This window comes from Anthonomus grandis, chromosome 1 (assembly GCF_022605725.1).
Source record: "Anthonomus grandis grandis chromosome 1, icAntGran1.3, whole genome shotgun sequence".
Classification (NCBI taxonomy): Eukaryota; Metazoa; Arthropoda; class Insecta; order Coleoptera; family Curculionidae; genus Anthonomus; species Anthonomus grandis.
This window is the reverse complement of record NC_065546.1, coordinates 2,033,365-2,049,788: the sequence shown is the minus strand read 5'-3', so window position 1 is coordinate 2,049,788 and position 16,424 is coordinate 2,033,365. Positions and strand designations below refer to the sequence as shown.

General features: G+C 33.9%; 2 protein-coding genes across 3 annotated transcripts in view; one reads left to right on the top strand and one right to left on the bottom strand.

The window, feature by feature from the left end:
* The window catches only part of LOC126744015 (sodium-independent sulfate anion transporter-like), a 118,234-nt gene extending 102,160 nt beyond the window's left edge, over positions 1-16,074 (top strand). For both annotated transcript variants that reach the window (XM_050451329.1, XM_050451336.1), the window contains 4 exons: positions 5,856-6,056; positions 6,113-6,415; positions 6,478-6,623; positions 15,650-16,074. In XM_050451329.1, the coding sequence (XP_050307286.1) occupies positions 5,856-6,056; positions 6,113-6,415; positions 6,478-6,623; positions 15,650-16,012 (1,013 nt within the window). In that variant the 3' untranslated portion in view covers positions 16,013-16,074. The remainder of the gene's footprint in view (positions 1-5,855; positions 6,057-6,112; positions 6,416-6,477; positions 6,624-15,649) is intronic.
* Positions 1,848-4,082, bottom strand: LOC126744071 (uncharacterized). Its single transcript, XM_050451423.1, has 2 exons — positions 3,784-4,082; positions 1,848-3,719 (listed from the first exon to the last, which is right to left on the bottom strand). The coding sequence occupies exons 1-2, from the start codon at positions 3,891-3,893 to the stop codon at positions 2,021-2,023; spliced, it is 1,809 nt and encodes a 602-aa protein (XP_050307380.1). The 5' UTR covers positions 3,894-4,082; the 3' UTR covers positions 1,848-2,020.
* Positions 16,075-16,424: the final 350 nt, after the last annotated feature.

The following is a 16,424-nucleotide window of genomic DNA, read 5'->3' as shown; positions in this document are numbered from 1 at the left end:
ATATTTACCAATATACAGTGTGTCCCAAGTGTGTACCAGCCTTGACGGAAATTACTTAGGATAAAAATTTTGAATAAATTTATAAAATAAATGAATAATTATAACAAAGGTATTTTTATTAATTTATTTAATAATCCTAAATTAAATCCAGTGTAATATTTACCAATATTTATTTATTATGTATTTCCTACATTTTGTACACATTATGTATGGATACATATATTTAATTATATACATATAATTAATACATTATAAATAAATTTATATAGACATAATACATAAAAAATGTTCTTATTATAAAATTAAATTATGTTATGTAAATGGTAAAAAATTAAATATACCTATCTAATATTTCATTAATAAATTTATACATAAAAAAATTACAAATTAAGGTACGTTTTATCATCGTCAACTGTTAGATTCTTATTTCCCACAGCTTGTTCTTCAACATTATCAGTAAGTTCGTCTATTCCAGATAAGTCACTTTCTGGTTTATTCGACTTATTAAAGTAATCACTGTCATATGATATACCCCTTAAACGTAACCATTGTTGCATTTCTGCTTTTTTTGTTATTGTTGTTGGTGCTTTATCTATTTGCTTATTGTGGTATGGAGCATTGTCAATTACCACAACAGACCTTTGCTTTAGGTTTGGAATGAGATTGTCTGAAACTCATTTTTTGTAGTTATCATAATTCATATCGTGATGATAATCGCCACTTGTGCTGTTGGATTTCCATCTAATATACGCATTGGGGACAAAACCATCTTCGCCAACTGCATGAACTATAATGAGACGTGGTCCCTTGCCTGTTGGTTTTTTAATGCCTTCCAAAGAGTTATCACTCCAACCTTTTAAGTTAGTATGCGTTGAGTGAATGTATGTCTCGTCCATATATACTATGTTTCTACCTTCTTCTCTGTACTGACGTATTTTTTTAAGAAACTTTATTCTTAGCAGCCTGATGGGTTGCTGCTCAATTAGCACTCTTTGATTGCTCCTAAATTTTTTCCATCGAAAAGCGATTTTATGCATTTCCTTACGCAGAGTCTCTTTACATCCTTGATACCCAGTATCTGCGACATATTTTGCATGCACTGTTTTTAATTTAGGAACTGTCTTCTCTGTGAAATGGTGGTTAATGATTGTTCTTCGCAAAATTCCCAAATTTGCGTCATCCAAGCGAGTTTTAATTTTGATATTTTTATTAGTTCTTTTAGGTGTTGAAAACGATGTTGATTGGCCTGATGTAACCAATGTTGCCTCTTTTTTAATTCGTCGAATACTTCTAATTGATACCCCTGTTGCTGCTGCAACGCGTTCTTGAACCTATAAAAAAAAGTAAATTTATAAATCTGCCAAACAATTACACATAAGGAAAAAATACTTTGCTGTTGCGTTAACACGTAGTAAAAATACGAGCTTATACAAAAATTTATAAAATTATAAATAAAGGCGCACCAGGCCAGGTAAATTTGTATTAATTGGATTTTCTTAAGTTTTCTGAAGATAATCTAGTGGTAAATATCAAATTATTTAAAAATATGTTAATTTTATAATAACCTATGTACATATGTACCTACATTATAAATTTATACATACATTATATGAGGCCATTATTTGCAAAACTCGTCCTATGCTTTAAAGCAAATTGTTCAGGAAATGAAAAAAATGCTCACAGAACTACTAATGCATTATAATTTAGCTGTTTTTTTTACTGGTAGCTTCGTAGGTACAGAAAAGCAAAACCACTAATTAGAAATCTAAAACGCTAAAAATGTTGCTAAAAATAAATAAATAAAGTGCATAGAGAGAGTTTTGCAATTAAAATTAAAAAAATATATATCTTCTAGTTCTTCCCTTTATTAATCAAACATGATAATAATATTAAAACTAGGGTGAAAGCATAAACAAATCCTAATTGCGTTTATTTAACTGCATAAAAAACAAAGAAACATTTTTTCTAACAAAAATAAATGTTGGAAATTCAGTCAAAACAAAATCAAAATATAAATTATTCAAACAGGAAAATCCTCAGTTTGATTTTGGCATCCCTCCAACTTATCGTCTTCTTCGCGTGCAGCGGCAGGCTTTGTGAGATGACTTTTATAGAAAGTTAATTGTGGAAGACTCCTCCAATCGTTTCCGTAATGTTGAGCCAGCAACTTGTCAATTGTACTTTTGTCACCCTTCAATTGATTGCCTAATGGTATCTCTTTAGGCGATAGCGAGGAAACTTTGCAATTTTTTTTGCAAATACCTTTAGGTTGCCCAATATTAGTGCGATAATTAGGTTCGCCTTGCACCAGAACAGTACCATTATTCCTGATGAAAATGAAACGTTTTGCTTTATTGAAGGCAAAATGCCACGATGAGGGATTCTTCACTACACTTTTGGTCTCTGCTCTCCAGTCGAATAGTCTCCAGTCAACCCCTAACTTTCGAACAGTGGCATGTTTTTTAATTATGTCATCATATTGACAAGGTTCGACAATTACTGGTGTCTTCTTTATGTCCTTTTCGACCAAACCAAAAACCCTGTCGGGAGGGATGAAGGAATGTCCAACCATCGGGAAAATCAGTTCCAGACATTTAATGTTTTTTGGCGCCCCTTCTTGAAGCCAGTGGGCCAGCATTGCCATCATTATAGTATTTTTATTTTGGCCGCCACACCCGTCGGCAAATAAATTTATTTTTGTTACGGAATTTTCAAAATTGAAGTTAATCAAAACATCTCGAACAGCCGATGTTATAGCATTAGAATGTTTCGGAGATTGAATTTCGGTCCATAAGTATGAAAAGACATTTGTGACTCTTAATTGAGTCTGGGAGCTACCACATACGACTGTGAAATTATGGTAATTAATTTGCTGGCTAAAGTAGGCAGATTGGTCAGGCAACCGTGGTAAGGCCAGATTCTTTTGACAATCAAAAGAAAAGGTAACTGTTGTTGGTTTAGTGTATTTAAGTAATTTGAAAAAGGTTTTTGCCTTCAATACGTGGATGCGATGTTCCACAATTAATTGATGCCTACCACTCGCGGATGTCATTGATTTAATCTGTTCTTTCGTCCTCAGGCAGAAAGAACAACAGTCAGTCTGTGGGGTCCCAAATGCAATATTGTAATTAGCATTTACATATTTTCTGAAATAACTTATTTTTACATGCATACCTTCCGGGGTTTTTGCCAGATATTGATTGTAGAGCTTTTTAAAAGAAAGGTCACAAGGTAAATACATCCGGACACTTGACTTGCTTCGGCAATAGTGCGATTCAACACACTGAATTGATTCAATGAATTGCTTTATGCTTTTTTGCTTGTCAATATTTTTTACACCTACTCGATCGCCACCTCTGCGTTCCTTTGGAAGAGCCCCGAAAAGCACAAAATTTCGCATTACCCTTTGAATTCTATCTTTACTAAAATTTGATATTTCCAAAAAGGCATTTCGGCATACCCTTATCAAGTGCCCATCCTTCAAACGGATATTGTATTGTATAGAAACCTGAGCGTGGTCTGTTTTACCTCTTTTGGGTTTGTTTCCCGTGCAGCAAGCCAGTATTCGCCTATCTTGTTCTATCTTGTCTTTAGATTCGTACAAGTACGCGTGACACTCCTTGACCTGCGCCATCGTTAGTGTCGTGCAATAATAAGGTTGTCCTGGTCGACCATCATGCTTGCAGGTCGGATACGTTGCCAGAGTCTGTGGTAAATGTCTAGAATAGAACAGCAGGGATTAATTAAAAGATTCTATGACACATTAAAAAATGATATACCTACCGCATACGCTTGGCAACATTTCTTTTATAGTTTTCTGGCTGACGTTCTTTCTTACGTCCTTTCCCAGCAGGGCTAGGTAAAACACTTGAACTAGCATGTAGTATTTCCATAGCAAATAAGACGTTAAAATAATAATTGAACACTGAACAATATCAACAATCGTTGAAATAAGACGGACGATAACAACTAATATGACACACGCTGCGACTGCAAATAAGACGTAAAAACACATAAACAGCTGCAAAAAGTCACGTGAATATTCTAACGCGCGCTATTGGTTCAAACGCATTCAGCGAGTTTTGCAACTAATTTCGCGAAGCATAGAACCAGTTTTGCAAATTACAAGCCTTTTTGATATGATATTTAGGTATCAAAGAGCCTGTTTAGCGTGGAACTGACTCGACCAAACTATTAGCCTTATAAAAATGAACATTTCTGACACAAAAAACAATTTTCGGTAAAAATGTCGATTAGCGAGTTTTGCAAATAATGGCCTCATATAAAGTGACAATTTCCTTAAATCAAAAGTCGCAAAATAATAAACCTTACAAAGCAAAACTAAATTTTCGATGCTCTAATCTTAAAAAAATATTTTATGGTTCTAAAAAAATCATAGCTTTTGACTCATGTGAATTATTGACCTCGTCTGAAAAAGATGTTGTGAAAATATTTTTCCAAAATACGTGCATCGAAAACTTAGTTTTCCATACCTCCTATACAATACATGATGTATTTTGGATAAGCGAAACGAAAATGGATGTTTTTTAGCCAGTCTCATAACAATAAAAAAAGCGGGTAAAAAAATAAAATGTTACCATAGCAACGCATAAAACAGTTTTAAAATTATTATTTTTATCACTTAAAAGTGACCGTCTTAGTCAAAATCAAATTCTCAATTTAAAAAATGATCAAAACAATACAATTATCAAAACAACCTTTACAAATTTAATCCAAACTTTGATGCCCTTATAAAAAATTTCGCGGTACATTTCGCGGGATGAAAGGTTATAATTTGTAACTTGTCTTAATTGTTTACTATTACATCAGTCGCGTAAAAAACAATAATAATAAGTTAAGTTAATGTAATAATAATAAGTTAATGGTATTAAATACATACATACCTTTTCGAGAGGAATTGAAACTTCTCCAGCTACGGCTTCTGCTTGCATAAAATTTAACAAATTGCTAATTATTTCCCGACTTTGGCCGGTAAGAACTTTATTTCTTAAACTAGTTTGAAAGGGCATTTTGAACTATAAAAGTTTTAATATCACCTCTGTATTGCGGAGTAAACAATGTGAACACTACGAGAGCACCACTTTAAATGAGCTCCCGTCGGGTTTGTCACAGCGCATCCAAATCTCGGAGGCCAAGACACTTCGGTCGACTAGTAATCCCGTAAATCCAGTCCTCGAGCCGGCCGGGACGGTGCTCTGTCGCTCAGCGCGTGCACTCGTACACGCGCAACGTTGCAAAATTTCGCCTCTATGGTATGTTTCCTATAAGTAACGAACGAAAACACGATCTGTATAATTTTACTTTGTTAATTTTTAACACGTTTAATATAGGTTCTATAGGTTCGAATAAACCTTTGCCAGTATTTTTGTTGGTACTTTTACGTTACTCATTATTTTTTTTCTTAAAGAGTTCAAAGTTTAAGTTTTTAGACCTATTTAATAATTACATTTTGATTCTGCTTTTTAATGAAATTAATAACAATTGTAGGCAAGCTTGAAGCACCGTTTACTATATCATGTTGGCGATGCTGTACAAATGCTGGATATGATATCCCTTCTTAAAGAACTTCTTTAATTCACATTTTACGGCCTTCATGTCCTTCATTTCTTTTAATAATTTTAGCAAACAAGCATTCTTGCTATTAATATTTTGCAACTATCGTAAATTAATACTAGTGTTACAATTATACAGTCTTTGCAAATCCATCTTAAGGAGAAGTCACATTTAAAATAATCTTCGAGACGATTTTCTCTTGTTCCATAGCAAAAGTGCTTTCCCACTTTGACTTTGGATAACACTTCAACTTAATTAAAAAACATTTCCTTCAATTTTAGGTGAGTCTCCACTAACGCTAATAGGAAACGTACCACCAGGATTACCCAGCCTACAACCCCCGCCGTTCGGCTACACCAAGACCATAAACGAAACTGAAATTCACGTATCATTCTTCGAAATGATGTCAAACTTAGGCACCGGCATCATCGTAACACCCTTAATCGGTCTTCTTGAGACCATTGCCATCTGTAAAGCTTTTTGTAAGTTTATCATTGACTTTATAACAATAATCTTATTAATTCTCTTCCTTTTTTAGCTAATGGTAAGCCGGTGGATGCCACACAAGAACTTATAGCAATAGGTCTTGCAAACATTGCAAACTCTTTCGTGCAAGCTTTTCCGGGCGCTGGCGCACTGGCCAGAAGTGCCGTAAATAATAGCAGCGGTGTTAAGACACCAATGGGAGGACTCTATACGGGATTATTAGTCATTTTAGCTTTGCTATTCTTTACGCCGTTTTTCTATTTTATTCCTAAAGCTGCCTTAGCGGCCATCATTATCGCTGCCGTGATCTTCATGGTGGAAGTTAAAGTTGTTAAGCCGATGTGGAGGTCAAAAAGTATGTTTAAAAAACGGAATTTATTATATATATTTTAAAAATATGTCTTTTAATTATTTTAGAAAGTGATCTATTTCTGGGTGTAGCCACTTTTGTGGCATGCCTGGTGCTGCCACTGGAAATTGGAATTTTAGTTGGAATTGGACTTAATTTGTTGTTTATTCTGTATCATGCTGCTAGGCCCAAAATTAGCATAGAAAAGCTAACGGTGAGTATTTTTGTTAAACAGATTTTTTATTATAGAACTGTCTTACATAAATGCCCTAAAGGTCCAATTAGAAATAATATTCCTTCATAGGTTTTTATAGGTTTGTTCCTCTGAATAAACGTGTCATTATGTCTGCAATAATTAACAAATATTTATTTTTGAGCTAAATATTACCGAAACGATACCTTTTGATAATTGTCACTTTTTAACTTTTAGTCAAATTTGACTTTGATGACAAGCAATATAACTTTGACGGGCATAAATGTTTATAGCATTAGAAATATGTAAGAACTTTTAATATGTCATAAAAGTTTTAGTTTTCAAAGTAGTTAGATAGAATATAACTAAATAAATATTTATATTATTGAGACATCGCAATATCTCGAAAACTAAACATGTATCCAGAAAATGTTTCATGTGAAGCGTGAATGGTTTCCAGGGGCCCATAAAATGACGTCATTGGTTTGACCTTGAGTGGACGTCTTCAAAGTCAAATGAAGGTCAACTTTACTTTTTTGCATAGAAACCTCTGTTTTTTTTAATAGTGTCTGATTTAGCGTTAAAAAATAAGGAACTTTCATCTGACACTTTTTTACATGAGACCTCTCCTTTTTAAGATATTAATTCTTGATTTTTTTACGAATTTTTTCCTTGACAATGACATTAGAAACAGGAATAGCTTTGGTTTAGCAATTCCTCAATATTGTTGTGACAAGGCATTGTTGATCAATGATCAATACAAGTTGCTATGATCCGAAAATTTTCTATAGTGACCAGATCTCACGTGTTTATCTCAGGTATTTCAGGCGATTGTAAACAAATACTGATGAATAAAATAAATGAGAGATTATTTTGGTTCACAGTTATCAAGTATTTGACTATTTTGTTGAGTGACTATAAAATGCCTAACAATAAATGAAAAATTCACAGATTTTGCAATATGCGCAAACATCGTAGGCGTATTGAAAATACCAGATACAAGTGTTCATTCATTTGCTTCAATGATTTCTTCATTAAAAATCTTTCCATTGGATGCTGTGTAGGTATGGCTTCCACTTTTCTAGACGCTTCAGACATGGATAATCGTAACAAATACCAAGCTGCTTCTTGGGCACACATTTCCACATTATTTAATGCTAGTTTACCCAATTCTTTCATACACATCTCATAATCCATATCTAGATATTTATCACGAACTTTTATTAATTCTCGATGAAGGGAACTAAAGCCACGCTCACTTTTATTCACATATTCGGCAACGTAAGCAGCACAGGAATATTCATCTAATATAAACTGAACATCCATATTTGACTGCAAAGCTTTCGAAATACATGGATTAAATGGACTGATCCAAATGTCTTCAATCCCACGTTTCATAAAAACCGAGGGTCGATGAATGCCATGTCGAAGAATGTCCAAATACTCATCAAATGACTCTAAATAAAATTTTTGAAGGAATTCCTCAAAACTTGTCAAAGAACCCACCTCTAAAGCTTCATGCATTTTTTCAAATAACAAAACTTTTGAGTTATCCTTATTAACTGGCAATACCGGAATTAATACCCTAGTTTGATCCATTGGCCAAAATGGTGCCCCAAAACGGCATTTTTTGTATTTTTTTTGTAGCATGTATGAGTATGAGCTTGCGTTTGTAAATTCCTGGGGCTTGAAACTAAACATTCTTCGGCTGAGGCAATACTATCAATTAATGCAATAGTTTCCGGTAAATGTTCATCATTTAATAACTGTGCCTCGTGGGAAGGTGGAGCGTTTTCACGCCATAATAACATATGACAGTGTGGACTACCTCTATGCTGAAATTCCACCCTACGAAAGTAATCTTTTAAATAATATTTTCCAAATGGGCCATCTCTCTTTTTTTTTAGAGCAATCATGATTGTATCTACTAATTTGTTAAAATATAGGCAATAAATAACAGGATCATTGTTCACTAATTCCGCTTTAGCACTATTAGACATAATATCAAAGATACTATCGTCAATGTTATCTTCATCGTCTAAATTTTGTTGAAATTTATAGGCGCATTTTAAGAGTGGCTTCCAATGTACCTCTGATGCACTAAGTGTTACAAATACAGTTGGTTTTCCGAGTTGACGCATCATACAAAATAAGTCCTTTTTCTTTGATTGCCAATATTGTATCGAATTAGGTATATTTTTTAAAAACGACTCATTCTTTTCCATGCTTTCTTTCACAAATTCTGGATCTAATAAATCTTCTCTTGTAATATTTTTTACCTCATGGCTATTATTGCGAAACAATACTTGAAATGTTTGAATAATTCTCAAACGCATGATTTTGGCTGCCATGTAAAGAATGTGATTAGGGGTAACACCACGTCTATCTCTTCTACGGATTTCACTAGTTGCCATCATATAAGGAGTTACATTAATTTTAAATTGTCTTTCATGTCCGTAATAGATAGCAGGAAATGATAATTCCTCTGCATCAGCGTCAAAAGATAATGCAAACGGTTTGTTTTTCTGACCTGGGGCTAAATGTAACACCATATCTTCCCCCCAAAAAATTGTTTGCTGTTGCATGTTTAATAATTGCTCAGTTGTTAAAATTTTTTCTTTACGCGACGAAACTACGTCCATCATGTCTTCTTGACTATTCCTTATCTCGAAAAGCTGGTCGTAAAATATTTGATTTTCTTCTGCAAAATCATAACCTTCATGTATACCCAAGAATGTGTTATTAATTTTAATATCATATTTTCGGTATAATGGCGTATCTCGTAAATATAATTGAGGAATCGTTTTTTTACGGGATAAAGTGGAATAACAGTTACGACAACACTTATAAAATTTGCATTCATCCTCGATACTCGAATACATTTTTGGGTAGCCAGCTTCATAAAGAAGGGGAAGAATATCCTTGGTTATGGAGCAAATATCATTAGTCCACCAAATTCGGTCACATATACGACAGAATTCGTTTAAATTATTACTATAAAATTTAGTGTTCATAAAATGCTCTAAATATAATGTTCTCTTTTCAAAAATTTTTGTATTTGTTGGATTTAAAGTAACTATTGAATTATTGAGATATCCTGAAAAGTTCAAAATATCTGATTCAAAAGACTCACAATTACCTGTTTTATTTGGTGCTTCCCTGGCTTCTTTCTTTTCTATGATGATACCCGATGAACTATTGGTAGAACCTTTTCCCCGTGATTGGATTTTCTGCTTTTCCTCAGATCGTTGAACAGAAGAGACATCTTGGAAAACAGAAACACCATCAACTGTAGTATTGGGATTCGAAGAAATTATTTTATTCAACTTTTTTCGTTGCCTATATTCCCGACAACGTTTAGCGTTCAAGGCAAGTTTGACATTGTCTTGCTTCTTATTATCAGGTTGACTTTTATTAAGTGCGGTAGCACCGCTAGTGCTTGGTAATGAAATATTAGTATTAATTACTTGTTTTTGGTAAGTCCCACAGTCTTCTGCATCCAAAGAAAGTAAAAAAGTTTTAATATGTTTTTTCTCAGTATTTGCATTTGACTGCACACAAAATTCAGCATTTGACTATAACTCGACAGCTTCCTTTTTATCTTCTATAAGAGTTATTTTTCTCTGCTTGAATGGTAAAACTTTTTCGTTTTCATTTTTTACAATATTAAGTTTCCGTTTCTTTAACGGCAATTGATGTGAATGGAGGGACATTCTGGAAGTAAAATAGTTTATAATTTATTTACATTACAAACATTTAGTCAAAATCGTCGAAAAATAAACAATTTGACAGGTAACTTTAATTTTAAAGTGCCTTTATTTTATATTTCCATAAATAAAAAGTGTGCATTCGACAGGTACAGTCTTGCCCAAAATAAGTTTACTCATCAAATTTTTATGTGGTGGAACTTAGCTAGAGATTCAGAAACGAAAATCATGTTTTTACAGTCGCCCAGACAAGTTTTGGTTTTAAAGTTCGCCATTTTGGATCCGCCATTTTGTTTTTTTGTAATTGTGATAGCACTAAATTGCATTGTCATCGGAAATATGAATGTGTTTCAAATTTCACGTAAATCGGACATCTGGAAGTTGGTCAAATTTGATTTCCAAGATTTGACCCAAACATACATAGTTACATACATACATACATACATACATACATACTTACATACATACATACATACATATATACTTACATACATACTTACATACATACATACATAGGTACATTGCAAGTTAAATAAAAGCTTTTAAAAACAAAAAAAAATTAAAACCAAAACTTATCTGGGCGACTGTAAAACATGATTTTCGTTTCTGAATCTGTGGCTAACTTCCACCACATAAATTTTTGGTCGAAAAACTGTCAATTTGCTAGCTATAAATTATTATATCTACCTATACTTTTCAAGTGGTCAATTTTTATATTCCCCATGACACCAACATAGAAAGCTCAACTACTTCACTAAGGACTTACCTATTTTATTTTCACTTATTTTATAAAAGACCACCCTTGTTTGTAATCCTCGTATCAATAATTGACACACACACACTTTTATTTTCGAATACACAAGTTTTTTAGTAACACTTCTTGTCGAAAGGAACAAATAAAATAAAAGAATCCTGAATATAACACGCACCCTATTCGCTTCATGGCTTATAAATCGGATATCACATAAAATTTCTCTCACCTACATACTTGACTTAAAACCCAAACCTCATTGCGGCCTTCGAACGACCTTGCTCTATTCCCTGATCAACGCCGAGATCGCGTTGATGAGGCAGGTCATTATACCCGGACTGTTACATTTCGTTTTGTAGCATGTCGTTTTTTCAAAGACGGGTCCCATATACGTGCGCCCAGAAGTATTTTCAATACTAAAAGTCGAAATGGTCTTTATCTATGGTGAATCTGAACGGAATGCATCCTCAACGCCGACTTTCATCGCGAGGATTATTTTATCGTGTAGTGAACCACTTTATAGAAGACTAGCTGAATGCCCGCGGCGTTGCTCGCGTGAAAATAAAAGAAAAGTCGAAGAAGGCCTCCAATAATAGTAAATGCAACCCACAATACACAAAAATAAAATCCGAAGCCTCGCCTCATTGATAGTATATGCAACCCACAATTGCCACGCCGTTTTTCTTGAGGTCAAGGGGCGCGATTAATATAATATAATTATTATAGACACAAATAATCTTAAAAATGATTCGTTAGATGCAGAGCGAGCGGTAAGACTGAGTCGAGTCACCTCTCGAGTATCAGTCTCGCATGGACCCGCCTTGTTGTTATGTCTACCAAAATATAAATAATACAGAGGCACTTTCAATCGTATTTATTAATCAATTTTATGCCGCTATGCGATATTTATCATATCGCTAACACCCCTTATCGGTGGAATTTCAAAAAGTTCGTTCGTATCCGGGGCATACATTATAAAAAAAAAATTGTTGCAGTTAATTTTTTTTTCTTAAGTTGATGCCCGCGATTCGTTGGTGCGGGCAGTCTCCGTTCAAATTCCGAAGCCACGCCCCCTTAGTTCTCGAGGTCAACAATTTTCCCATTTTTTACCCCTTATCGGTGGAATTTCGAAAAATCCGTTCTTATTCAGTGCCTACAGGGCCGTATCTGGACCAAAGTTTTGGGGGGGGTTAGGCCACTGACATTTGAGATATTAGGGATAAAAAAAACTTTAATTTATAAATAGGTTTTACTAAAAGAAGATACCAGTTTAAACTAAAAAACACATTTAACAACGTTAAAATTTTAAAAATAGTAATTATAATAACAACTGAATATTTCTTTGCTTTTCCCTCGCAAAACGATTTAAGACCTCTGCGGTATCAATTATAATATTTCTATGCACGCTTAAAAGGGCAATAGTCCTGTTAGCCGCTCCTGACCAGTTGAATTGCGCAAATAGTCTTTTAAACGCCTTAGCGATGAAAATGATCGTTCTGATGAGGCTGTAGATACAGGTAACGTAGCCAGAATTTGCAACAGAGTATGAATATTGGGAAACAAAGATGGATTACATGCTGATAATGCATCAAGAGCATTTTTTGGCCTTTCTGCTTGAGGCAGCTTAATCCATTTTTGTTACGTTACTAGATACGTTATCTGCACAACTGTAGTTCTGCAGATAACGTATCTAGGTCCAAAAATTCCTCATATGGTAACAAGTCTTCCATTTTTACTATGTGTGCTTCGCACATATTTGGTACTAGACAATATAACAATGAAAGTGATTTTTCGTGATTTGCAAATCTTGCAGATTTTCATCAGTTCTTCTATAAATTGATCAAAAAAAGGAATTGCAACTGTGATTCGAAAATATTCCTCTGCAGTAGCTACCATGGCATTAGAATGATTCTGCTGTCGTGAAACTATTCTGGGTATTTTTATGCATTCTTCATCATTTATAGACTTTATATTAGCTTCAGATTTTTTACAAATATTTTTGAATTCTTGATTTATATTCAGTCTCATATTCCTGACCTGACTAATAACAGTATTCACATGCTCAACAGCGCTAAATAGATCAAAATCCACAGTCTGGAGAATTCTGCATAACGGTAGAGTAAAAGCAAATAAAGTGGACGCTGTTAACATACTGATAATAAACTCACTGGTCATAATAGCTCGAAGGAACTGCAAAGCTTTTGAAGAAGTTTCGATGTCTCTTACTTGTTTTAGTTCTTCTAATGTTTCAATAATTGGTTTAAAAACTTCAGTAAACCTTTTTATATTAGTCCATCATGATTTTCCACCCACCGAGTTTCACACATGGATGTTAACTTACTCCATTTACTATTTGGAACATGTTCTTTAATTTTATTTTTTAATATCTCAGTGCGAAAATATCAGCTATGATATTTTTATAAAATTTGCAATAGATTTTATTGTTTCAATACAATTTCTGATACTCTGAACCTTACAGGAATGGGCAAGAGCTAAATTTAAAGAATGAGCACTACAGTGCACATATATTGCTGCTGGATATTTTTCTCTAATTATAGCCTGGACACCTTTAAAACTTTAAAAAGTAAATTAAAAAAAAAGAGTTATAGTTACTAGTCGTTTCAATTTTATTTTACGTTATAAGATTTTCGGAGGGGGGGGGGGTTTGAACCCCCCCTAAATACGGCCCTGAGTGCCTACATTATAAAAGGAACCCGTTGGCAAAATTTCACGTTTCTAGCTATTGTAGTTTGGGCTCTGCGATGATGAGTCAAACTCTTTTATATAAGATGGAGAAAGATGTGTGAGAACGATAAATCGATCACGAAAGAGAAGCATTACCAGTCAAAATAATGGAATTGCCGTCTTAGCTGCAGTTTCCCATAATCCTGGAGTCAGCTCGCGATCAATTTCCTCTGCTGGAATCTCCAAAACAAGTGACATAAGAATTTTGAAACGCCACAAGTTTCATCCGTATCACTTGTCGTTACATCAAGAGCTTCACGGGAATGATTTCCAAAATCGAGTGTTGTTTTGTGAATGGACCCAAAATCAGTTGCTGAAAATAACAATTTCTTTCTGCGCGTAGTTACAAACGATGGCGTAGTTAATCGTCATAACATGCATTATTGGGCAGTTGAAAATCCCAGGTGGTTTCGAGCGATAGAACATCAGCGGCCATGGTCTGTGAATGTCTGGTGTGGCATCATCAAAAATAAAGTCATAGGACCTTATTTTATTGATGGTGTCCTTACAGGCCAAAAATACCATAATTTTTTGCTGGAGATTCTACCAGTATTTTTGGAAGATTGAAGTGAGACTAAATATGTGGTACCAGCATGATGGTTGTCCTGCATATTATTCACGCGTTAGGAAATATAGGAAATCTCTTGCACAGAAAATAAACTACAAAAATCATTATTTGACAGCGAGTACACGTCAGAATTTGATGAAAATTTATTTAAAAAAAAAGCTCAAAACAAAAGTCTTCATAGGCATTTAGATTAACTTGATGGAGATGGAACTAGATCAAATATTTAAACAATTGATACCCATCTATGATTGCTTAAATTGTGTTTTTTTTTTGGTACAATTCACAGATTAATTAATAGTTCACTTCAGAGATCTATTAGAATCTTTGATGTGCCGCGAATAGTCCGCGTGCCGGTTTTGCTTGTATTGTCACATGGCATGCATGTTTAAATCGCAATATTTTATATGGAATGAGTCATAAAGTAATATTCTCATTCTCGTTCATCATTCCGTTAAATAAATAAATGTTTTAAGCATTTTTTTGAGAATTTACACATTTGATCGTAAAATTTGACTACATGCGCCCACGTACTATTTTGTAAGACGTCTGACCTCAGTCACAGCCACTCAAGCTGAAAGCGTCCGGCCTTAACATTTATTTGTATTTAAAACTTTATTATGCGGAATTTTTGGGTTTAGTTTTATTAAGTTAAAAATCCAAATAGTTGATAGCAAGATAATAATTAATTTAAATATAAGATTTAAGTACGTAAATGAGTTTAACCAAAAATTTTAATTTCATAAGTTTAGTTTTTAGCGCCATCAGTGGGGTGTTTATAACAAGTTATGAGAGAATAGGTGGTACGAATTCCTTAGGCCATTTTTAGATGAAAATTAACAAAAATAAATGCTTATACTAAAAACTAAAAATCTTATACAGAATCCCTTGCACAGCCTAAAGTAGGAATCGCCTGAATGCAGGTGTTTTATCTTTGTTTAATAAACTGGCTAAAAAGAGGTGACAAGTCTGTGAGTGCTGGCAGTGTTTGAAATATTTTCTAAGATGCTTGGATTTTAGTCCGTGGTCATCTAAAAATGGACATTTTCAAAAGAAAAAAAAATTGTATAAAACATGGGGTTTCACGTATATTTAAAATGATTTCATAGATAAACTATATAAAATTTTGCCATTTAAACATGTATATCATGCTACAATAAATACGACATAGGCACACGGACTAGTTAGTGCGGCATCTACGACACATCAAAAATTCTAATAGATCTCTGAAATGGACTCTATACGATTATGTATTTACATTTAAAATTATTTCTTACAGACTCACGAAGGCACAGAGTACTTAATCCTAACTCCAGACAGATGTCTCATATTCCCATCTACCGATTATGTCAGAAATTTGGTAACGAAACATTCCATCCGCCAAGGCATCCCGGTGGTCATCGATTGCACCCACATCTACGGTGCTGACTATACCGCCGCCACAGTTGTCGGTACTTTAACAAAAGATTTTGCTGCTAGAGGCCAACCCTTATTCTTTTACAACCTAAAACCCTCGGTAAGTGCGGTTTTCGAAGGGTTGTCCCCTACGGATTTTGTGGTTTATTATGACCATGACCAGTTGGATGATTTATTAAGGCATAGGGAGCTAGAGAAAACTGGAGGGCAGCAGCATATTGTGTAAAAATAGATAAGAAATTGTTCGATTTGTTTTAATATACCGTCAGTGACGACCTTTTTATGGTATTCCAGAAATGTGTAACAGTATTTTGTTGTTTAGTTATTAATGAAACTGAAGTCGAATTTTCAGATAATTTTTTTGTTTTTACTACGTAAATGGGGGTTAAATCAACTTGGATAATATATACAGGATGTTACAATTGGTTCTTGGACTGTAAGAGATTTGAAGATGGTTATGGTTGGGTAATTTTGCAGTTAACAAAATCCCATTAAAAAAATTATAAATTTTAATATTAGAAATTTGGAAAAAAGTTATTATTTCATAATGGTTTGTGTTTTGTCCTGGCTTTTTAAAAACCGTTATTGCAATAAATTTCACGGTCACTACTTTCCTGATATATTCCAATAAATATTTT

Coding starts and splice junctions, on each gene's coding strand:
- LOC126744071 (XM_050451423.1), bottom strand. CDS start 3,893: ATGGAAATACTACATGCTAGTTCAAGTGTTTTACCTAGCCCTGCTGGG. Junction 3,720..3,783: donor AATGTTGCCAAGCGTATGCG/GTAGGTATATCA, acceptor GTTCTATTCTAG/ACATTTACCACAGACTCTGG.